Raw genomic sequence first — 25,125 nt, 5'->3', positions numbered from 1 at the left:
ATCAGAAGATACAACCTATATAAATTATTATTTATTTCTGGCATCAGGGGTAAAGATTATTTTAATGAATTTTATAATATTCAATATTGTTTTCCAGATTTTAGAACTTTTTTTTCTTCATTTTAATCAGTTTTTATTTAAAAGAATTATTTATGCAACAGAGATAAGATCTCTGATATTCAAGATTGTGTGTTATTTTATGTTTTAACTAATTGGGGATCTAGTACCTGCCACTAGCTCATATTAATTTCACAGTTATTTATTGAACAAGAAAATGGAGTGAGTTCAGATTAATATGGTTTAAGAATAGTGGTGACAAAATTAGTATTTACGTGTTTTTACCACATTTGATATGATTGGATATTTACAAGTACATTTAGATTTATCATTTCAACATTTCTTAATCTTTTTAAAATACCTAATCATTTGTATTCTTTGTACTGGAATGTTTGAGGGCACGGTTATGTTTCTCAGATTCCACATAGTTTTAAAGATTAATTTGTCTGTTCAATGTTTATTTTGAGTTGCTTCCATAGAGTTTTTTTTATAAAATATTGCAAAATCAAAGTGAAAAATACTTTCCTTGATCTTGTATTCGAGTAAGAGGTAACCGAATAATTCACATGCAATACAATGAGACAATAATACTATGCTAACCATCGAAGCCTGGGGCGGTTATGTTTGCAAGATATATTGAAATGATTTCTCTGTTTTAATGTGCAACAATGAATTGACTTTTGATGTGTATGCTTGTAAATGTACTTCACTGTTGTCTATATGCGAACAATGAAATAGATGGATGGATGTTTTTTTAAGTATGGATTACGATTGTCTAAACAAACAAAGAGTACTGTGTATGTATCTAGAATATACTCAGGTAGCTCAATATGTAGCATAAGATGGAGATAGATAGAGCTGTTGTTTATATATGAAGGAAAAAGAAGATTTCTATGAAATACCGAAAAGCATTTCACATGCATTTCCTCCTTTTTTTATTTGCAGAGTTTTATCGAGTGAAATGAATAAAATAGAGGTTACTACTATGGCAATCAAAAGCGATGGATGTACAGTTTATTTGGATGAAATGTAAAGATTAAATGATGTTGTGCTGATAAGAGTATAACAAGAATAAATACTATTTCACTTTGAATAAGATAATTGTGTTTTGAATTTGTTTTGATTTGTCCTGAAATGACTATTACCCTGTAATATTTCCATTTTCAGTACACCAGAGCATCACTTACCGTACATACACTCAAGTGAATGTTGGTTTAAAAGATTCAAAGAATGTAAGCTTATTAGTTAAAAAGAGTGTAGATTGTCACTGAGGTTTATTTTTTTATAGATTGACCAGTTTGTAGTTAATTTATTTCCCAGATATCGTATTTCCAATACCCCTTTAATGTTTTTATTTTTCAGCCCTCTATCTATGCATTGACCGGATATCACACCAAGGCCCTGTATTGTTAAAGGTAAATGCTAGTTTTGGTAACGATATCAAAATGAGTTCGTACAGAATCCAATGAAATGACCACCAAAGTGTCTGTTTGTATAAATAAAACGCATGTGCCAAAGAATTCTGGAAGATATTGTGTAATTGCTGAGAAATCAGCAAATAAGCACAGGAATCGGGTAGGGCGTCGGGCCCGACGCCCTAAGCAATAATTATACATTGTCCCACGTGCGCTTATCTGTGTTGGGGATCTTCGGTGTGAACATTTTTCAGCGTAGAATTCGAGATTTCACAAAGTTCAGTTAATGTAACTATACCAGATCTAGATCCTCGATGATATACTGACAATTAAGCCTTGTTTTACAGACTTTCTCATGAAATCAGTGTTTACTGCAACTACTGGAATTTCTCTTTAATGCGGAGTTGCAAGGAACTTGCGATCAATTGCAAGTATATTTTTGGTCTCTAAATGAATCATAAGTTGTAAAATTAATTGTGACTTTGCAATTGATCTCTTATCTGTTTGGTGAAAAAAGCAGTGTAATTGGATTTGCTATAGTTGAAATTGATCTATTATTGTTACTTTGCAACAGAATATTTGCGATTGATTGCAAAGATTTTCTTGCAACACCCCTTAAAACATACAAACATTATTTACAAGCGCAACTTTTCTGTTCAGGTTTTGCCATGGACTTATGTATGGGGTGTTGCATGATACTTACTATCACTTGCAGGTCAATTTTTGGACTGTATATCAATCATATTTCTTGCAATTGATTGCAAATCTGCTCCATGAAACAAGTAGTGCAATCTATTTTGTACAACTGTACAATACAAGAAAATATTTGAAATCAATTGCAAATATATTCTTGCAACACCCCCTTTTAGTTCCATTAATTTGTACAATTGATGGTATTTCTTTTATCTCATATCTACAACAAAATCTAGGAGCACAATTTAGCATCTTGTCTTGACACTTCACCCCAAAAACATCCATTTAAAGTACTGGGAGCATTTCATTAAAGGACTAATCGGACGGTTTATCCAACAAGTCCTGTTTTATCCAATAGTTACCATAGTAACGGTGCTTCTCAACCAATCAAAATCAAGGAAAGTTTTTAGACTTGTTGGTCAAAAATGTTGATGAAATGCTCCCCAAAGTGAAGACAACACAACTTGTTTGCATTTCAGCATTTTTTATACCATAGAGCATCATGAAAAACATCCACTATCTGAATTTGGTGGCAATCTCTCCATTGAGGCTCAAGATCTTTCCATGTGAATACAATACTTAGCCCCATTGAAATCGATGTAAACATTGGCCTGGTTCCGAACTTTTGTGAACCTGCCTAATTTACACTGGTTGTAATGGATCTTTAAGATATTCAATTATAGAATGACCATGAACCAATTCAAGTTAAATTTGGTGTGTTGAGGTTTTACATCATGCTCTATGGATATATGGTAATGAAAATGCTTAAATGCAAAGAAAAAGAAAAGAAAATTGACAATATCCCACTTTGGTATATGTCCTCATTCTATCCACACTTCTACATGCACCCAGGATCAAATCAAATCAGAAACTAGTTTTGTTGGTTCTTTCAATATCTTTATTCACTCTCACCATTTTATACATGTTCAAATAAAAATATACACTTTGAATTTGATGACATAATTCCTTTTGATGCCCATCACATCTATACAAGGCTTATTAAAGCCAACCATATTCATCAGGGGTCTGCAGCATAAGACTAATATTTGAATGCAACTTACAAGAAATGAATTCCCTTTTTGTAATCTACTTATTGTTCATAAAGCTAAGTGCACAAAAAGCTTCAGGACACCTCTCAGAAGATGCTCTAATAGCTAACTGTAACTGAGCATTGCAATGTATCATCATGTGATCATACTCAGGAGTTGTGGGGGAAAAAAGGGTGTTATTTCTACATTCATGTTGTTTTTCACTTTTTGTCAACCTCATGATTAGAAAGAGTACATGATTATTATATAAAGTCATTTTGTTTTTCTGGGTGTCATTTTTCCACCATATTATATAAACATTTAGCTTAGCGTGAATCAGGAATTTCTGCGTAAGGACTTGATTTTATTTCTAGGAGTAGCATTCAATTGCAAGTGTTAAACAGCAGACCCCTCATACGATTTCCACATATTACAATAATAATAATGGCATAATACATGTGACCATATTCAGGGGGGGGGGAGTGGAGAGGGGGTTAGAACCATAAATCACACATTTTGTGCAACAAAACAAAATAAATCATATTTATGCAACAAAAATTCTGGTAGTGCTTGTATAACTGCAAAGATAGAATATACAGATATAGTATGTTATTCAAATATGTAGGTGCCGAAGATAAATTCAGGGGAGAGTTCAAGAATCATCTTTCCAGTGATCTTGACTAACAAACTTGATCTGAGCCAATCAGATGCAGCAATTTCAGTAGCTTATAACAAAGTTTACTGACTTTTCTTTGCTTTCGTCAAGTAGTTCTCAAGACTTGTACAATAAAAAGTACCTTTTATGTTGGCATGATTTGATTTATCACAAGTTTAAACCTTGTTACCATACTTTCAAATCTAATAGTTCTCAAAGAAGCACAGGTACCATTATGCATGAAGAGATATTTTCTTTTTGTCAGTGCTTAAGGCTATTTGAACATAACTTTACAATTACCTGTATATGTGTTCCATGATTTACTGCTCTCAACACAATTTATTCTGCAGTTACATGTAGTATTATATGTACAGTATTATAAGAATTTTAAGCTCGTTACAGAAGAACTATTGCAGTATGAAATAGCTCGATATTAAAACATGCATAGATGCTACTGCAAATACTTGTATTTTTTCCTATGACATTTCTTTCTTAGCATCATGATTAGGTTTATTCTGTCAGATTACACATCATAAGTATTCATAAACAGCCATAGAGTAATTGCAACAATTTGACCAACCCATTATTGTGGTTACTTACAATGACAAGGTTGTAGTTTATATATTTTCTCTCTTTTTGGGGTTAAAAAGTAAAGTGAGAGTTTGAAAATATACATGCACAATTCCAAGATTTGCAGCTTCAAAATGGTACAGAAAGGAAAATAGACAAAAAGTCAAGGAAAATACAATTCGAATGCCTGGATGTGCAATTCAAATGCATATGTCAATCAGATTAACTTCAAACAATAAAAAGGTAGAAGAAAGTATAAAGGATATTTCAGACACAACCAAAAACTACATCAACAAGTACACATGCATTGTGTATTGAATTTTCAAATTCATAATGTGCATATACAAACATTTACATGAATTTTCACATTTACTTTCAATATAATATTCTTAATTTTCTAATTCAGCTTCCTCTTAACCAACAAGGATGAATTAATAACCATAATAATAAAAGTATTGGCAGAAAAAGTTTGTTATGATACCCATCACTTAAGGAAATGGCAGAACTACATTTCCGAAATGGCCATAGATCTGGTAACATCTTCTATTAGTCCACATGCAATAGATTGTTCTCAACATAATGATACCATGTCAACAGCAAAATCAATACCAAAATAGTTATGGTAGAAAATACTCCTTACACCACAATAATATTTTGATAAATGTGAATGCTATTGGTTTCTTTTGATTCACAAACAAGACAGCAAATAACTTTTAAACATTTTCTATTCAACTGATAAAAACACCCTTTTATATTCTAGGTCTCCATTGTCATATTGCAGGATTATCACATCCTTTGGGGGTGTAATGATGATGTAAAACCAAGCTACATTTAGCTCAATATCTTGAAAAATGCAGGTGGCAAAGCTGATGTGTGTCCAAATTACAGCATACAGGAATACAAAGGAACAACTGTTAAAATAGAATATATTATGTGGATACATGGGATACAAGACAAGGTCAAAGGTCATATCCTGCCAATCTCCACAACAGCTTCATGACATGTAGCCACTGAGATATCATTTTGTTGAATAGTAGTCCATCATCTCGTGTCTCATGAAGCAAATAGTGATTTTCACTGACTAATCTATTTTTAGCCAATCAGGTGCAAGAATTCTTGGTAGCTTATAACAGTTGTCAGTGAAAATTACTTATTACTTGTTTTATGAAAAGCTCCACTAGGGTAAGGGTCATGTTTATTTGCTGGTTGCTGTGAATGATTGGAGTCCTGTGATAGCCCGGCCAAGGATTAGGGCATGGATGTCATGTGTACCTACACAGAAATAAAAATTATCATTTTGATTATGACCAATTCTTTAACATCATCTAATACCCCTCTCATTACTTCATCCTCAAACAGGTTTGACTGAGTGCCTATCAGAACAGTGCCACGGAATCTGGGTCAGAATATTGCAGTCTCGGCAATAAAAATTGTGCTTGTATTCAAGAATAAAAAGTAATGCCATATGAGTCTAGTAGAAAGTGTTTTGCCAAGAAATATGAGCATGATATCACTGCCAGGTATCGGGACAATTTCTAAGCAATAATAATATACAGTCCCACATGTGCTAATCTGTGTTGGCAAACTTCAGTATGCTTGCTTTCAGCTTAGATTTCATGAATTCATAAAGTAAGATTCACATGAATCTTGTCAATTAACTGGCATTTATGAATGATTTTCCTTCAGCATACTTTTCAGGAAATGCTGTGGTGCAGTGGTCTAGTCACTTGACTCAATTAATTCAAGGGTTTAAGGTTACAATTTAGCCAGCACTATTGTCCTTCATATGACATTTACCACTCTCCAACCAGGTGTTAAATTATTCTCTAAATAGGATGCAGACATCAATGTATTATGTAGATATGGTGACAATTGATCTTTATTTTCTTTCTTATGAAATTATTTTCTATTGTGACTTTGATTCTTACCTTCATATGTGTTGACAGCCTCTAGGTTCATGACGTGTCTGATGACATGGTACTCATCGCAGATACCATTACCACCGAGCATATCCCTTGATACCCGAGCAATGTCCAGGGCTTTACCACAAGAGTTCCTCTTGATTAGGGAGATCATCTCGGGTGTGGCTCTAATAAAAGATACGAGTTCACAGGTCAAAGGAATAAGCAGATAGGTCAAGAAACAAGTGCACCATATGATTTTGGTAGTGTGAGGTCTTTGACATCCATACCCATATGTTTTTGAGTGTTTATACAACATTAACATTACTGATAGATTATTATTATGGAATAGGTAACATAAGCTCGTAATCAAGAGGTCAAACAAAAATAAATACCACATTATGTACTTTTATCAGTATGTTAAGAATTTATTCATTAATTATTTTTAAGATAGTTTGGAATATTCATAAAGCTTTATGTTTTTATAATAGGGGGTTCATGAGTGAGTTTAGACGAGAATCGTTTTTTTTCCAAGTTGATGTTAAATTTTTATCACATGTAAAAGAATATACCAAAAAGAAAATCTTTTAACTCACTTTCCCTCATCCTTCAGCCTTCCAACTTGAATACATGATTGCAGTCCAATAGAGATCTCTGTTAACATGTCAGCCATCTTCTTCTGCATCAGTTGATTCCTAGCCAAAGGTGAACCGAACTGCACCCTGGGATGATAATGTCAAATAACAGTCAAGTAATGGCTTAGGATTAGAATATCAGTAGAGGTCTATGTGGTTATTTTTATGCTGCTTCAAAGTTCAAGTTCAAATTTATTTATTCAAAACCAAAAACAACAAATCATAATAAAATAGATATACATACAATGTAAATGAGTACATGAACATACATCAATTAGATTATAGCATAGACGAATTGGTTTTAGGACCCCTTTTAAAGCAAAGCTTGTGAGTAGGGCCCTGGAATACTTATGATTATTAACATAAAACATAGGATATACTAGTCTACAAGATACAAAAGGAGAGAAAATATATATATAAGGTAAAGATGCTAAAAATAGAAAACTACTACAAACACACATATACACACAAACACCCACACACAACCACATTCACCCACATATGCACATACTAAACATAAATTTTGAGTAGGTCATCAACTTAAATGCAAATACATCAATTTGAAATCAAGTTCATATATAATTTCTCAAGAATGGTCAGCTTTCACAAGAGGGGAATGTAAACTACATTTACCAGAAGTTTCTCGCTCAGTACTTTCACACTAGCTAATTTAGACTTCGATGCCCTGTTGATAGGCCGCGATGCCTCTGTCCCCGGCCTTGGATATTTAGTGTGCTCTTTGCATATTTTTTTTAAATTCATGCTGTAAATTGGAAAGTGACCTGGCCTTGCCTAAAACTTATTCAAATTCAAGGCCAGGAACATTTGTTTCGTGCAAATTTACAAAAACATATTGATCATGCTTACATGTTGCCGATTGATTAAAAGCATACTGGTAAGATTCCCCTTAAATGGTTTTCACTAGTGCCATACCCTTTGCGCAACCGATTACTCAAATTTCATTATAAAAACATTAAAGACATACAAAACTATTAATCATGTTTAGTCTAAACAAGTCTAAGACTTACCTATCTAATGTATACTGCCTTGCTGTTTCCAAGCAGAACTCAGCAGCCCCTAATGTGCCCCATGCAATTCCATACCTTGCGTTGTTCAGACAACCAAACGGCCCCTGTAAATAGGAACAAACGTGGATCAGGACGTGAACTTGAGGATGCTCTAAGATGTAACTTCTAAAGGTTTCCTCTGTGAATGAGTCAGTATTGATGTTTGGGGGTGCATCACATATTCTTTTTTGGCAAACGTTTGATCCTGAAATGATTTTTGGGTGGTCTTTTTCAGGACCAAACATATACCCACAAAAGAATTCATGGTGCACTACAGTACTACAGTAGACAAGGTTAATATCATGGAAGTTCACTTCTTCTTTCAATGATGTCTTATTCCTATAATAACTGACAGCTCCTATTATAAGACGCCATTCCAATGTATTCCTTAATTCGTTTTGTAACTATCATTTCTTTACCACTTTCAATCACTATCAGTGAACAGTTAATGTACAACAATAAATTCTCCTCAATAGAGAAAATTATGCACCAAGGGGTCGAATTCCAAAGGTCAACGTTCAATACTACTCACCCCAAGACCCTTCACATTGGGCAGCATATTCTCCTCCGGGATCTCTACATCCTCCATAACAATCTGTCCTGTGGCGGATGCTCGCAGTGAGAACTTGCCATCGATGTACGGAGCGGAGAGACCCTTCATTCCCTTCTCCAGGATGAAGCCTCTGATCTTGCCCCCTTCCTCCTGATTCTTCCCCCACACCACAAAGACATCGGCGATGGGCGAGTTGGTGATCCTGGAAAATAAACAGGGCAAACAAATAATGATATACAAAAAATGGACATTTATGGGTGTGTTATGGAGTGCACTCAAGCGTATTTACATTATGTGACAAGCACTAAGCACTCTAAGTGCTTTTGCATGTTATGAATGCCGGAGTAGCCTGCATCATCATAATATCACATATTTCAAAATGTGCATTATTTGTTTTATCAGACAGGTCAAAAAAATTTTGAATTTTGAGTGGAAATGTAGTTTGAATCCCTCAAATTTTTCAAATAATATGTGACTTGCATTCGCACTTACTTTGGATATATCCCTGAATCCATTTTATAAAATAAATAACATGCAACATTTACACAGAGCAAAACATATTGTTTCTAAGCGCTGCGTACTATTACCCTGGCTTTAGTATGGCTACCATGATCGGTGCTTGAGCATTCAAGGAATGCCTTTCATACCAGGTACCCATTTACTACACCTGGGTGTAGACAAATGTAGACAAATTGTGCAACGCACCACGAACCGTCCTCTCTGCGCACTTCGATGCGAAAATTAAGCGCACTGTATCTATTCCACGAACCGTCCTCTCTGTTACGTTGCCCACTGTGGCGTAAATAATTAACTTCAAGAAAATATAAAGATACGGGATGAAACTTTGGAACCTGAACTTTTGAACGAAGACACTGGTAAATAATTTGCTCTCCTTGTAGGTGCACTTATTGCTGGTTTACAAAAAAAATTTTCTTTAAATGCATTTTCTGCAAAAGTAACTTTCGCATCGAAGTGCGCAGAGAGGACGGTTCGTGGTGCGTGCGACGAAATGCTTAGGGTAGTGCAGTCTGACTTTCCACTCTCAATCAGAAGGTCATGGGTTTGAATCCCAGCCATAACATTTTTTTTTTCATTCAGAAAGAACTTAAATAGCTGCTTGAGCTTAATCTATCAATTTATCAATTTTACTTTATTAATATGTCCATTTAAATCAGCTTAAAGAGAAATTCCAGTAGTTGCAGTAAACACTGATTTCATGAGAAAGTCTGTAAAACAAGACTTAATTGTCAGTATATCATCGAGGATCTAGGTCTGGTTAAGTTACATAAACTGAACTGAACTGTGAAATCTTGAAAGCTACGCTGAAAAATGTTCACACCGAAGATCCCCAACACAGATAAGCGCACGTGGGACAGTGCATTATTATTGCTTTGAATGTCGGGCCCCGACGCTCTACCCGAATCCTGTGCTTATTTGCTGTTTTTTAGCAATTACACAATTTCTTCCAGAATCATTTGGCACATATTTTTTATTTATACAAACAGACACTTTGGTGGTCATTTCATTGGATTCTGTACGAACTCATTTTGATATCGTTACCGAAACTGGCATTTACCTTTAAGTTTTGGCCATTTATTGCTGAGAATTGATTCAATCATCAAATGTTGCTTTTTTTTCTAATGGGTGGATATTTATTAACATTCCTCTAAACAAAGATCCAGATTTAAAGAAAAAGAAATGCTCTGAATATTGACATACCATGACTTTGCCCCATTGAGGGTGAATGTCTTTGATGAAGGATTATAGACAGCTTTAGTCTCCATACCAGCAGGGTCGCTGCCGTGGTTGGGTTCTGTCAGGCCAAAGGCTCCTATCAGCTCACCAGACGCTAAACAAAGATTCATAGATAAATAATAAGTACTTATTTATTGTCCATAATTATAAATTTAACATGAACAATGGAATATACATTTGGAACATGACAATAAACATAATATATCTTACATAATTATTATTAGGTGGTCTGTCTATGACAGATCACCTCTTAATTTCGTCAGAATTTTCTTATTATTTATTTATTTATTTATTTTTACGGATTTTCTTGTCGCCAGGTTATCTCAAAATGGACTTGGTCAATTTCATTGAATTTCATGTCATCTATAGGATCTGTCATGGACACGTGCAGAGAAGCTTTTCAAGGTCATCAGGTCATGATGACGTCATCTAGGCGCCATTTTGTAAAATCACATTATCAATCATATCTCCATTATCAATTATCAAAAATCAATCAAATTAACATCACATCAACTTCAGGTCAAGGGTCATCAGGTCATGTCATCAAAGGTCACCTGGAGGTCACGACGCGCGCGTACGCGCGCGTCAAAATTTCAAAATGCTCAAAATCACTTTTTGACCAAAATAGAGTACGTTTCAGGTCATTTTAAGCATTTCAAAATTTTGGCGTAACGCCTTAACGCAACGCAGAAACACCGTTTTTTTTACATTTATGGATTGATAATAAAATTTTGAACAATTTGATACCTTGATCAACCTTCTACGACCATTAATGACGAAATTAACACCCGTTGAAGTTTGCAGCACGTGTGCGCGCGAGCTCTCACTATAGGCCATATATGGGCAAAAACATGCCTATTGAAAATTTACTGTAGCTCTTTAAATAGTCCATTGACCCCCAATTTTTTTTTCATATATCGATAGAGTATGAAATGCAGATTTGATTTCATGTCACCATTGTCCCTAAATTATATCGTGATGTCATCAAAATGGCGCCTAAACTAAAAAATTCATTTTTTCAAAAATGACGTCATCAAATTTATGCAAATTTGGTTGTAACTTCTCGAATATAGATTGTTTTTCGCCCAGATTTTGATATGTTTTAGTTTAGAATGTACTCTTTCTCCTCAGTTAACATAAATATTCGTTTTGAGAAACGCATCATTGCGTAAAACAGCAATGAAAAGAGGCATGTCATTTTTCCTCATTTTGCGTGTAATCTCTATGGGACATGACTTTTTCTCAAAACTAGATTCGACATTCCTCTATTTCGTGAGCCATATCTCCACTTTTTCTTGTCGGGTTTCCCTGAGCTTTTAGTATGTTGTAGCTGAGATTCTTAGCTTTCGGAAGTGTGCCCTCCATTTTTTGATCAGATGCCGGGATCATGCCCGTATTTCGCTTGCAAAATTGGAATTGTAATTCTCAAATTTGCTTACGTGTAAAGTCTATGGGAAATATGCTAGCTCAATCGGTTAGGCGTCAGACTTGCATCTCATTCAATCATGCGGGCAGGGGTTCGAGTCCGCGGGTGGACATGATTTTTTTTTTTTTTTTTTACTATCTTGCGCACGATCAATTATAACAATTCTAATAATTAATAGCTAAAATATTGCAAAATAAAACAGATTATAATTACTTTTTTTTCGTATTATATCTATCTAATCATATCCGTCCATCCGCTATCATTCTCTCATAAATCTATCTATCCATATATATGTCTATCTACCTACTCTGTATATGTATCTGTCTATCTCTCTCTCTGTCTAATATAACATATCTATTTGTTTAGATATGCATATCTATATATCCATCAATCTATCTGCCTGTCTCTATCTATCTTTCTATATGTATGTTTGTCTGGCTATCTATCTATATCAATCTATTTGTCTCTATCTATCTATCTATCTATCTATCTATCTATCTATATGTCTGTCTGTCTGTCTATCTATGTTTTATTAATATAACCACCTATCATTTATCTCTCAATCGATCACTTGATCCATCCATCGCTCCATCCATCACTCCATCTATATATATAATCATCTATCTTGTATGTATCTGTTTGAAGATGTATGTCTGACGATTGTCATCACCACATCAATAATCACATTTAGTAATGGTCAAAACTTATTCTTAGGATGTCTACGATCAAGATTATCAATGATATCTAAATGATTTATTTCATACATCAGCCGACACTGAATGACAAATCATGACAGACCACCTAATTCGTCCGCATGACGAATTAAATTCTAGTTAGGTGGTCTGTCTTTGACAGATCACCTCTTAATTTCGTCAGAATTTTCTTATTTCTTTCTTTATTTTTAACGATTTTTTTGTCGCCAAGTTATCTCAAAACGGACTTGGTCAATTTCATTGAATTTCATGTCATCTATAGGATCTGTCATGGACACGTCAAAATAAGCTTTTCAAGGTCATCAAGTCATGATGACGTCATCTAGGCGCCATTTTGTAAAATCACATTATCAATCATATCTCCATTATCAATTATCAAAAATCAATCAAATTAACATCACATCAATTTAAGGTCAAGGGTCATCAGGTCATGTCATCAAAGGTCACCTGAAGGTCACGACGCGCGCGTACGCGCGCGTCAAAATTTCAAAATGCTCAAAATCACTTTTTGACCAAACGAGAGTACGTTTCAGGTCATTTTAAGCATTTCCAAAATTTTGCGCGCGCACACATGCGCGCGCGTTTCCGCGCGTAACGCTCTAACACAATGTAGAATCACCGTTTTTTTTACATCTTTGCATTGATAATAAAATTCTGAACAATTTGATACCTTGATCAACCTTCTACGACCATTAATAACGAAATTAACACCCGTTAAAGTTTGCAGCATGTGTGCGCGCGAGCTCTCACTATAGGCCATATATGGGCAAAAACATGCCTATTGCAAATTCACTGTAGCTCTTTAAATAGTCCGTTGACCCCCAATTTTTTTTTCATATATCGATAGAGTATGAGTTGTAGATTTGATTTCATGTCACCATTGTCCCTAAATTATATCGTGACGTCATCAAAATGGCGCCTAAACTAAAAATTTCATTTTTTCAAAAATGACGTCATCAAATTTATGCAAATTTGGTTGTAACTTCTCGAATATAGATCGTTTTTCGCCCAGATTTCGATATGTTGTAGTTTAGAATGTACTCTTTCTCCTTAATATACATAAAAGTTAATTTTGAGAAACGCATCATTGCGTAAAACAGCGATGAAAAGAGGCATGTCATTTTTCCTCATTTTGCGTGTAATCTCTATGGGACATGACTTTTTCTCAAAACTAGATTCGACATTCCTCTATTTCGTGAGCCATATCTCCATTTTTTCCTGTCAGTTTTCTTTAGGCTTTTAGTATGTTGTAGCTGAGATTCTAAGCTTTCGCAAGTGTGCCCTTCATTTTTTGATCAGATGCCGGGATCATGCCCGTATTTCACTTCCAAAATTGGACTTGTAATTCTCAAAATTGCTTACGTGTATTCTCTATGGGGAATAGCTGAGATTCTAAGCTTTCGCAAGTGTGCCCTTCATTTTTTGATCAGATGCCGGGATCATGCCCGTATTTCACTTCCAAAATTGGACTTGTAATTCTCAAAATTGCTTACGTGTATTCTCTATGGGGAATATCGTGGCTTTGACTGTTTTCTAAAGGGCGCGGGTTCGAGTCCTCTAGGCGCCATTTTGTAAAATCACATTACCAATCATATCTCCATTATCAATTATCAAAAATCAATCAAATTAACATCATATTAACTTCAGGTCAAGGGTCATCAGGACTTGGACTTGTAATTCTCAAAATTGCTTACGTGTATTCTCTATGGGGAATAGCTGAGATTCTAAGCTTTCGCAAGTGTGCCCTTCATTTTTTGATCAGATGCCGGGATCATGCCCGTATTTCACTTCCAAAATTGGACTTGTAATTCTCAAAATTGCTTACGTGTATTCTCTATGGGGAATATCGTGGCTTTGACTGTTTTCTAAAGGGCGCGGGTTCGAGTCCTGCGGTGAACAAGATGAATTTTTTTTTTTCACTTTTTTTTCTTTTTGCCGCTTCTTACATGATCCTTTATGATAATTTAAAGATATAAAAGTTTAAATTTAGCAAGATAAAACAGATTATAATTACTTTTTTCATATCACATGTATTTTGCGTGTAATCTCTATGGGACATGACCTTTTCTCAAAACTAGATTCGACATTCCTCTATTTCGTGAGCTATATCTCCATTGTTTCTTGTCAGTTTTCCCTGAGCTTTTACTACGTTGTAGCCGAGATTCTAAGCTTTCGAAAATCTGCCCTCCATTTTTTTATCAGATGCCGGGATCATGCCCGTATTTCGCTTGCAAAATTGGAATTGTAATTCTCAAATTTGCTAACGTGTAATCTCTATGGGGAATATGCTAGCTCAATGGATAACGCATTTGACGTGTTCGTCCGTATTGCTGACGTGTAGGTCCGTGTTGCTGACGTGGTGGTCCGTGTAGCTGACGTGTAGGTCCGTGTTGCTGACGTATTGGTCCGTGTTGACGACGTGCTCTGCCGGCATGATCCGTGTAGATCCGTGTGAAGCTGCCGTGTTGATGCCGTGTTCACAGTCATCTGGGGCAAAACTATCCCGGACCTCCCCGGATCATGCCGGCATTGCCGTGTTGATCCGTGAGGTATAATCATCTATCTTGTATGTATCTGTTTGAAGATGTATGTCTGACGATTGTCATCACCACATCAATAATCACATTTAGTAATGGTCAAAACTTATTCTTAGGATGTCTACGATCAAGATTATCAATGATATCTAAATGATTTATTTCATACATCAGCCGACACTGAATGACAAATCATGACAGACCACCTAATTCGTCCGCATGACGAATTAAATTCTAGTATTTTAATTGTAATTGTTAGCATTTCATTGATTTATTTTTCGCACCTATGTTTGTCGCCAACTTTTCTCCGAATCGGCTGAATCAATTTTGCTGATTTTTTCGTCATACATAGGATCTGTCATGGACACGTCAGAATAAGCTTTTCAAGGTCATCAGGTCATGATGACGTCATCTAGGCGCCATTTTGTAAAATCACATTACCAATCATATCTCCATTATCAATTATCAAAAATCAATCAAATTAACATCATATTAACTTCAGGTCAAGGGTCATCAGGTCATGTCATCAAAGGTCACCTGGAGGTCACGACGCGCGTGTACGCGCAAAATTAAAAAATACTCAAAATCACTTTTTGACCAAAGTTGAGTACGTTTAAGGTCATTCTAAGCATTTAAAAAATTTTCCACGCGTAATGCCTTAATGCAGTGCAAAAACACCGTTTTTTTTACATCATTGCATCGATAATATAATTTTGAACAATTTGATACCCAATTTAGCTCTCTACGACCAATAATAACGAAATTAACACCCGTTAAAGTTTGCAGCACGTGTGCGCGCGAGCTCTCACTATAGGCCATATATGGGCAAAAACATGCCTATTGAAAATTCACTGTAGCTCTTTAAATAGTCCATTGACCCCCAATTTTTTTTTCATATATTGATAGAGTATGAGTTGTAGATTCGATTTCATTTCAGCAATATCCCTAAATTATATCATGACGTCATCAAAATGGCGCCTAAACTAAAAATTTCAATTTTTTCAAAAATGACGTCATCAAATTTGTGTAAATTTGGTTGTAACTTCTTAAATATTGATCATTTTTCGCCCAGATTTGGATATGTTGTAGTTTAGAATGTACTCTTTCTCCTAAGTTAACATAAATTTTCGTTTTGAGATACGCATCATTGCGTAAAACAGCGATGAAAAGAGGCATGTCATTTTTCCTTATTTTGTGTGTAATGTCTATGGGAATTTACTTTTTGTCAAAACTGGATTCGACATTCCTCTATTTCGTGAGCCATATCTCCATTGTTTCTTGTCAGCTTTCCCTGAGCTTTTAACATGTTGTAGCTGAGATTCTGGGCTATCGGAAATGTGCCCTTCATTTTTTGATCAGATGCCGGGATCATGCCCGTATTTCACTTGCAAAATTGGAATTGTAATTCTCAAAATTGCTTACGTGTAATCTCTATGGGGAATATCGTGGCTCAATGGATAACGCATTTGACTTGCTTTCTCGAGGGCGGAGGTTCGAGTCCTGGGGTAGACAAGATGATTTTTTTTCCATTTTTTTTTCTTTTTACCACCTCGTACATGATCCTTTATGATGATTTTATGGTATAAAAGTTAAAATTTAGCAAGATAAAACAGATTATAATCTCTTTTTCATATCACATGCATATATAGTCATACATCAAAGAGACCATTTTCCGGACCCTTTTCACAGTGCTTTATCATCTACCGTCTTTCACAAGTATTCCATCCATAATGAGCATTCCGTTGTCATCATGAAGGTCATATTGATATGCATGAACATGGTAATAGTGATCATGATGCCGAGAATAAAGACAGACCACCTAATTCGTCCGCATGACGAATTAAATTCTAGTTATTATTATTATTTTATTTGGCATTCAAAAAAACAAAGAGTACAAACAGATCAGAGACAAGATCAATCAAACTTGTAAATGATAGAAAAAATAAGACCTGGATGAGAGTTGGAGAGGCTGCCTGGGTATGGAAAAGGCTAACTTAATAGCCATAACCCACAGGTCTTCCTCCCCAAACCCATCCAGGTCATAACACCAATGGTGAAAATAAAAATAAAATGAAGATATTCAGAATCGGCAAAATACAATGGTCATACATGTGATTTGGTCACTTCAGGCCAACCCCCACAATACCTCCCCCAATCACATCATTATGTATCTACAAGCATTAGAATGCTTGTAATAATAATTTATAACAGAGTATTTAAATAAAATGAAAAGCATTATATGAGTTCACTGAGATTTGCAATTTGGGAAATATCAAGAAAAGACAATTATTTGATAAATTAAATTGTATTAAAGTGTGAAAAATTGGTTAGATGTAATTTACATTTCAGGTGAGTACTACAATAGATACTATTCATGGGATAATTGCAAATCAATGGAGGTTGGGAAATAATCTTCTGAATAAGACTTTTCAACCAAACAGCGCGCATTTGGGACTTGCGATTGATTTATTGACTTGCGTTTAAATGCAACTCTTTCTCCAACAGGCCCCAGAACTGGTTTCATTGACATTTGTTCCTGCATGCCATACACAATTACTCAACATTTTCTCCCTCTCTCTCCTCCAGTTGATTTTTTTCTTATTAATTGATCTTATTAACCTTGTTAAACACAGAATATTTCTCTGTAAGCTGCCCTCCTTTCTCATATCTTTCTTTATCTTGCTCTCTGGGCATTGTAGGTGTTGCACCTGTAATCCAAGCTTTGTGGGGAAATTACAAATTGATGCAGAGGTTTTAGCCCTGGTCACGCCTTTTGGATGGTTTAAGGTTGGTCCAGACAAAAATAATCATATCTGATTGATACCAACTGACATAACTGAAATACACACACACACTCTTGTATGTCTGTCTGTCTCTCTCTCTCCAGCTCTATCTCTGTCTCTCTTTTTTCTAAAATCTACATTCTCAATGCATTCTTCTCTTTTTTCTCTCTCTTGCCTTCATTCTCTTCTCCATTCCCTCCTCATCCTCCCCATCAATCTATCCCTCACTCCTCACCTAGCCTGGGTAGATATTTCTCTTTCTGTGCCTCCGTCCCATATGCATTGATGGGATGCATAACGAGTGAAGACTGAACGCTGAACGCCGATCTATAGCTGCTGTCTATATACTCTATCTCCCTGGCGAGTAAACCATAAGCGACAGACGATACTCCAGCACACCCGTAGCCTTTGATGGTTGGTCCTAGCACTCCAAGGGCACCAAGCTCATAGAAGATATTGCGGTCAAACTCTGCATGGGTTCACGGGAAAAGAAAAAAAAAATGCAGAATGCAACATAATATATTTCACTATCAAACAATTTCAAGGGGGATATCTTTCCAATGAGAACCAAATTCTAACTCTCTATTCATTAAATAAACTAATTTTGTGTCTTAGATATACATATTTATAAAAGTGATATCGATCCTAAAATTTGCCTGAAATCTATCACATGATGACCAGTCATTTATTCCAGCTAACAGATAAATTTACCAATGACTGGTAATAATTACTAGTTTTATTTTACCAGTCATGGTTTGGAGATGAGAATGGTTCATGAAACAACAAGGACCCACATCATCATCTCATAAAACATAGAACGTATTATTTTGCTGGGGCATTACAATTATTACCCACAGTTGTTACATTTCTAACACTGACAAACTGAATGCCCTCAGATATGCCTTACATGTGTTGGAACCAGTTCAAAGGTACCTTGTGCTGCAGTGGCGGACCGTGACCCAGAGGAGACAAAGCATTGGGGGGCACAGCATTGTTCACAGACAATGCAGTGCCCCCCCCCCATGCTTTGTCTCCTCCGGAACGCGGTCCGCTAATGTTGTGCTGTTGTGCATGTAATTATTTGTATAATAGTTACCTCCATTTCTATTAGCCATTAGGATTCTTGGCATGAGCTTCTCTTGGCAATATGCTTTGAACTGATCCCGGACCAAGATCTCTTCCTCTGTCAGTTGGCTCTCAAGGTTAAGAGCATCTTTCCAACTAAATTCAACCTTTCCTGTAGCTTTCTTTTCACCTATATCTGACTTTTCAGAAGCTAGCATTTACAAATATATACAGTTAAGGAAATGACATTGCAAGTCAACTGTGGAGATAAAGAAACTGTATTTTTTCTTGCAGGCAATTGGCCTATTAACTGAGCAACTGCTTTTCCAAGAGCCATAATGGTGGTGTAGCAAATAGCAATTTTTTCCTTGCCGTTCTTAAAAACTCTATAGGTCAAGAAATTCACAAAAAATAAGATTTTGATAATCATCATATCAGAACAATTTGAGTGTTAAAATTGCATTTTTCATAATGTTGATTGCAACAACATCAGCTGGCAGGAAAAGTGGATTTCCAGACCTTGTTTACATTTGGTTATCCATTGCTCTGAGCTCTGTATGGTCGTTTAAAAAAAGTGTCAAGAATCTTAGATTAATATAACAATAGCAAATGATTTTTACTCTCCAAAATGAAGTTAATCATCCTAGATTAGGGTTGGCAATGAGCACAAATGATGCTATTGTGGATGTGCAAAAATTTGTGCGAAATGACTCTCTCTACAATGCGTTGCTGGCGATCACTACTTTTATTCCTATGGCAGAGCGGAAGAATTTTATATTTTCCCCTCTGTGACAGACTTGAATGTGACACTCAGCCGAAAGGAAGCGCCGTGGTGTAGTGGTTCTGATTCTCGCCTTGTAATCAGAGGGTCGTGTGTTCGAATCCCACCATAGCCTAGCATCCTTTGGCAAGGCGTTAATCCACACTTTGCCACTCTCGACCCAGGTGTTAAATGGGTACTCGGTGGGATGTGAAAGCCTATATGTAGTATGCCTAGCAATTGAGTCTTCAAACTCTTGTTGGAAAGCTCCCTAGGGAGTGGAGAAGGTGCATACATTGTATGCGGGCATGCAAGGATCTGATGACCGGGGTAAAAATATATCTGTAATAATATGTATCTGTAATAATATCTGTAAAGCGCTTAGAGACGTCGTTCCGATGTATTAAGCGCTATATAAATGCAGAATATTATTATTATTAGTAAGGCAAAATTTCTCTGCGGCTGATTGTCACATGCACATTCAAGTAAATGCCAAGAAAACTTGGCATCCCACCAATTTTCTGTACGGTTTACGTCACCGCAAAGAATCTGGGACAGCCCGACCACCAGACAGCCCTACCCTGGACAACTCCACCGGGTCGAGTAGTCCAGGTTTGACTATGGTTCGGACAACTCGACCCCGGGAATTTAACCACTTGAATTCTTCTTCAAAATTTCATGAGAATGAGTTTCTACCTTTGCTTCAAGAGTGTAATTAGCTAAAAATTTTCAGGTGGTTTGATGTGGTGTAACATGTGAAAAATTTCGAAATTTTTATTTAAAAATCCATGTTTGTGATAGATTTTGACATACTTTTCAGAAAAAATATACTACACCATTGTCCTTTCCTTTTCTTTCCATTCCTCTTTTTTTCTTAGTCCCCCACTGACATACTTCAATGGCACAGAAATTGCTATCAAGAATATATATAGAAAATTGATTATGCAGAAAAATACTTTTGAAGCAAAGTTGGAAAATTGATTTCATGGAATTTTTAAAATGAATTGAAGAGGTCAAGTTGTCCGAACCGGAGCCAACCCTGGAGAACTCAATCGGATCACGGTGTCCAGGGTCTGGCTGTCTGGCCCCCATTGATAAGTGTCAAATGTCAATTGCATTGGGTAAGAAGCATGGGAACATTTTGAAGACACAATCAAGACATCAGTCTGCTAAGCTCTGATTTTTTTAGAAAAAAAAAATTTCATACTTAGATCTATGGCATCAGGGACAGGGGCAGTGAAATATTAGAAAAAAAAAATGTGAAGTTAGATTTAGAACCCCCAGGTTTTTTTTTCAGAATTACAATTTGTAAATTCTGGATTTTATTTGGAAATCCATGTTTATGTGTTTAAACAGGGGCCTACATGTTATAAAAGTATGCCTTGACTGCGTGATGATAAGTCATATTTCTAAAATCATCACAAATTCTTCTTGACTAGCTACGCCACGCATGCACGGACCACCCGTCGTAGCTGTGCGTAGCTCACCCATGGGTGCATTACATGCCTCCATGTACAGGAAAATTGAAGGCACGGCGCATGCGAAATTACACTTACATGGCCCTTGCATGAATTTCAGAAAAGCTTTTAAGGACAGAAGTTGTTTTGAAATAAAAAGAGAAAAATCCAACAAGCATAACAATGAAAATTTCATCAAAAATCGGATGTAAAATAAGAAAGTTATGACATTTTAAAGTTTTGCTTAATTTCACAAAACAGTTATACGCACTCCCTAGTTGTTATGCAAATGAAGAGACCATGATGTCATCCATTCACTATTTCTTTTGTATTTTTTTACATGAAATTGAAATATACCAATTTTCTAATCATTGTCAAGTGATACAATTAATTCCTCCCTGAACATGAGGATTTAGCATTGTTTAATACTAATTTTTTAGTCAGGTTGGTCCTTATTTTCAAATCTATAAAAAATAAAATATTGTATAATTCAAATAAAAAACAAAAGAAATAGTGATGGACATCAACTGACTCACCTAGTTGCGCATATCACTGTTTTGTGAAAAATAAGCTAAACTTTAAAATGTCATAATATTATTATTTTTCATCCAATTTTGATGAAATTTACAGCACTCTGCTATTTTGTTTTTTCTCTCTTTATTCAAATCAGTATTTTCCTGGGGTGGACTTGACCTTTAATAAAATCAAGTCCTTCTACAAAACTTATCGAACGATGTGAAGCCGATTCCCCCTAATATCATGGATATCCCACAAAATATGGAGCAGTCTTCTAAAATCTATTTCCAATTTTTTCGTATGGCAGTGAGTCCAAACTTCGCACGTGTCCATACTTCGCGGACGGTCATTATCTCAAAAACTAGCCAATATCCTTAAATCTGACATCAACGTGAAAAGTGACCTAAAATTACCCTGTAGTGAAAGCTTCTTTAAAATGCTTATTCATAAAAATATTAGCAAAAGATCGGCAAATTTGTCACCGCTAGCACCCATTTTGAAGAAATCAACAAGTATCACGATATCACCATTTTGCAAGCAGAAATCATCAAAAATGTGAGTTAAAGGTGGTACTAACCGATTCCATAGCATTTTGCCATCAATCTGATATAAATATTTTACTTTTTGAGCTTGAGTTTTTGTTTAAATCTCCACAAAAGCTTTGGTGCCCGAAGTTAGTGACACTTTTTTTGAGCGGTTTTCCAGCACAGCCTGCATTTGCCGATGGAATAGAATTTTGAGATCGCGATACCGGGGAAACCTTGACCTACTTCACATTTTCGTCCATGATTTTATAGTTTACGATCTTGCCGTCAATGTGTAACTATTTCTTGAATTGGTTTTGTATAAATTATGAATATTTTGTGAAAAAAATTAAGCCTGATGAATATTTTTGGACATCCCATCATACACTATACAGTATATGGTGAGACTACCACATATCGACCACCTCTTTTGAAACCGACCACCTTGCGCGTGTTAAAATTATTGCGTATTACAAATGATACGCGCGAGAGAGTAGGCGCAGTGTCCATAGAAACGGTAAGAATCGATTTTACGAGAAAAAAAGAAGCAACAAAAAGTAGAAATTTAGTAGAATTAATCAAAATTGTATTGACCAAACCCAATCCCCGCTGAAAAACCAAGAAATCCGATAGGAAACGGCTTTAGAACAAATATCCGTCGTCAATCGTCGAATCATGCGCCGGAGCTCGCAGTGGAAGTAGTGAGGCGATCATTTAGCATGTTGACGTCATAGAACTGATTTGAAAGAGTAAAAATATTTCGCCACCGCGACAAGAATCGACCGTAAACTTAGTGTATTGCGGGTGGTCGGTTTCAAAAGACGGGTGCAAATGAGCAAATGTAAAATCGTCGCATTCGTCGATATACAGTGCGTATCAAAAAAAAGTTTACACTTAGAAAAAATCCTTTAAAATTATATATTTGTAATATCCTGACGATTTTTCCACATTTTAGCATTGGTACAGATCCATTTAGGCAAATGACGATATAACTGTCGAAAAATATTTCCGCTTGAGTGAGCACCACTTACTTTTGAAAAGTTGGTGAAAAATGATTTGCGCAGAACTTTGAAATAGTTATGCGAATAAAAGTAGACCTTAATCATGAAGAACACGTGGAAATTAGCAAGTAAAAGTGATATGAAGATATCTTTTACCTTTTTAAACTTGTTTCCTTGCCCAAAACACTTCTACGAGTGCATTGCGCCCCATCCCACTCCCCCACACACCAAGTCCATGGTGACGATATTTGCTTTACACTGAGCTGTGGTTTACATGAAATGGCTTAGGCTTGATTTTTATTTTGTTAATCATTGCCAAGCTTGGGAAAAGTGTAGAGAAACAAGTATTAAATGAAAATGAAATGTAAACCAACTTTAAATGATAAAAACTTAGTGAAAAATGCTGGAGATGTGTGATATAAACTTTTGTTCAGATTCAGTTATGTCCTCGGATCCAGCTGGCACAAAAAGAGTAAAGGTTGTGCTTACTAAGTGTTGAAATCTCAAATTTGGGCGGCAAAATTGTTACAAAATGCTTGAATGTATCCGTTTTATTTCAATTGGCTAAAAGTGCTTGGGAAATTTATGAGAAATGCTTCGCAGGGTAAGTTTGATTTTGCCCTTTCCCCTTGACACAGTGTGAAAACAAGCATTTCTGCGCAAACAGATTTCTGCGAGCTTTACAAAAATGGACAGTGCTCACTCAAGTGTAACATTCTATCAAAACTTTTACCTTCATTGGATAGATGAGACCCAAACCCATAATTACAAGTGACAACATTACCCACATGTTGTATATTTTTTAATTCCCAGGGCTTTTTCAAAGTGTAAACTTTTTTTTGATACGCACTGTATAAGCGGTTTGAATCTGAGTCGCCGAGCGAAACATGGGAATCTGATCTGCTCAATTTTCTGCACAAATGAGACGAAAACTGGGTAAAATTGATGAATATTTTCGCAGATACGATGCTTAGAAGATTAGGTGGTCGATAAGGGGTAGTTCCAACCATACCATTTCTTCGGTGTATTTTTTTTGGCACACAAACACAATCTTAATCTATATAGAACTAGTATTTTTTGCCCTTTTTTCAGAAGTTATGATGAAATTTCTATCGCTTTTAAGTATTCTTTATTATGTTTTAGGACTTGAAGATCATTTTATGTATTTCTATTAACAATTAAGAGCTTTTTAAATTTGGTGGTCCTCCTACCCGCGTTAGCTCTATAATTCTCTTGATGACTTGACTCTTGAGTTAAGAAGTTGGTTCAATGACAAAAATGTGAATGTGTGGGACACTGCTTCGAAAAATATCATTGCATCATATAAAATCAGTAAGCTATAAAGGATACGTTCTGTTGCAGGTACCGTTCCTAATGTTCTAGATGATGAGTAAACAACTGGCTGAGTAACTTTCCTCAGTAAATCTGAGGTTAAAATTCTCCGGAGGGCCATTATTTCAGAATCAAGTCGTGAATACAACGTTCCTACGCAGTCCTTTTTCCCTTTTTACGCAATCAACTCTCTGTTAACGTGACGTCATATCTATAGTAGTCTGCTATGCAGACTCTGAATGGCTCGTGAGGTGGGATCTGCTAATGGTCCAGCCTGAAAGGGCGAGCGTAGAGAGCGATTTCATCTGCAACCCCAGTAGACCTAGTCTGCTATGCAGACTCCTTGAATCAGCTGTGATACACACACTGCAGATGTGGGTCTTCTGTAGCCCCAGTAGACCTAGTCTGCTATGCAGACTCCTTGAATCAGCTGTGATATACACACTGCAGATGCGGGTCTTCTGAGGCCCCAGTAGACCTAGTCTGCTATGCAGACTCCTTGAATCAGCTGTGATACACACACTGCAGATGTGTCCATTTTCCATTATCTTCTGATTAATTTGATACCTCACTCAGCCTCTTACGACCAATAATACGGGAATGCACGTCCATTCAAATGTGCATTACTCGCGTGTGCAAACTCGCAAAATAAGTCATAAATGGGCAAAAAGTATGCCTATATAAA

At 35.9% G+C, this 25,125-nt stretch overlaps 1 protein-coding gene across 1 annotated transcript; it reads right to left on the bottom strand.

Annotated features, from left to right (window-relative positions):
* Window positions 1-4,548: 4,548 nt before the first annotated feature.
* Window positions 4,549-24,644, bottom strand: LOC121424031 (glutaryl-CoA dehydrogenase, mitochondrial-like). Its single transcript, XM_041619604.1, has 9 exons — window positions 24,459-24,644; window positions 18,882-19,061; window positions 18,021-18,254; window positions 10,294-10,423; window positions 8,554-8,776; window positions 7,983-8,086; window positions 6,916-7,041; window positions 6,347-6,507; window positions 4,549-5,690 (listed from the first exon to the last, which is right to left on the bottom strand). Exons 1-9 carry the CDS (start codon window positions 24,559-24,561, stop codon window positions 5,614-5,616), a joined length of 1,338 nt encoding a protein of 445 aa, XP_041475538.1. The 5' UTR covers window positions 24,562-24,644; the 3' UTR covers window positions 4,549-5,613.
* Between the last annotated feature and the right edge of the window lie 481 nt (window positions 24,645-25,125).

Source organism: Lytechinus variegatus, chromosome 11, assembly GCF_018143015.1.
Source record: "Lytechinus variegatus isolate NC3 chromosome 11, Lvar_3.0, whole genome shotgun sequence".
In the NCBI taxonomy this organism is placed as follows: domain Eukaryota; kingdom Metazoa; phylum Echinodermata; class Echinoidea; order Temnopleuroida; family Toxopneustidae; genus Lytechinus; species Lytechinus variegatus.
The sequence above is the reverse complement of the archived record's forward strand: the minus strand, read 5'-3'. Positions and strand labels throughout refer to the sequence as shown.

Excerpts from the sequence above, each read along its gene's own strand:
- LOC121424031 (XM_041619604.1), bottom strand. The coding sequence starts at position 24,561 with ATGGCCCTCCGGAGAATTTTAACCTCAGATTTACTGAGGAAAGTTACT. Across the intron at positions 10,424-18,020 it reads GAAATATCTACCCAGGCTAG|CGTCTGGTGAGCTGATAGGA; the intron begins GTGAGGAGTGAG and ends ATCTTTGTTTAG. Across the intron at positions 7,042-7,982 it reads AGGCAGTATACATTAGATAG|GGTGCAGTTCGGTTCACCTT; the intron begins GTAAGTCTTAGA and ends TTATCATCCCAG.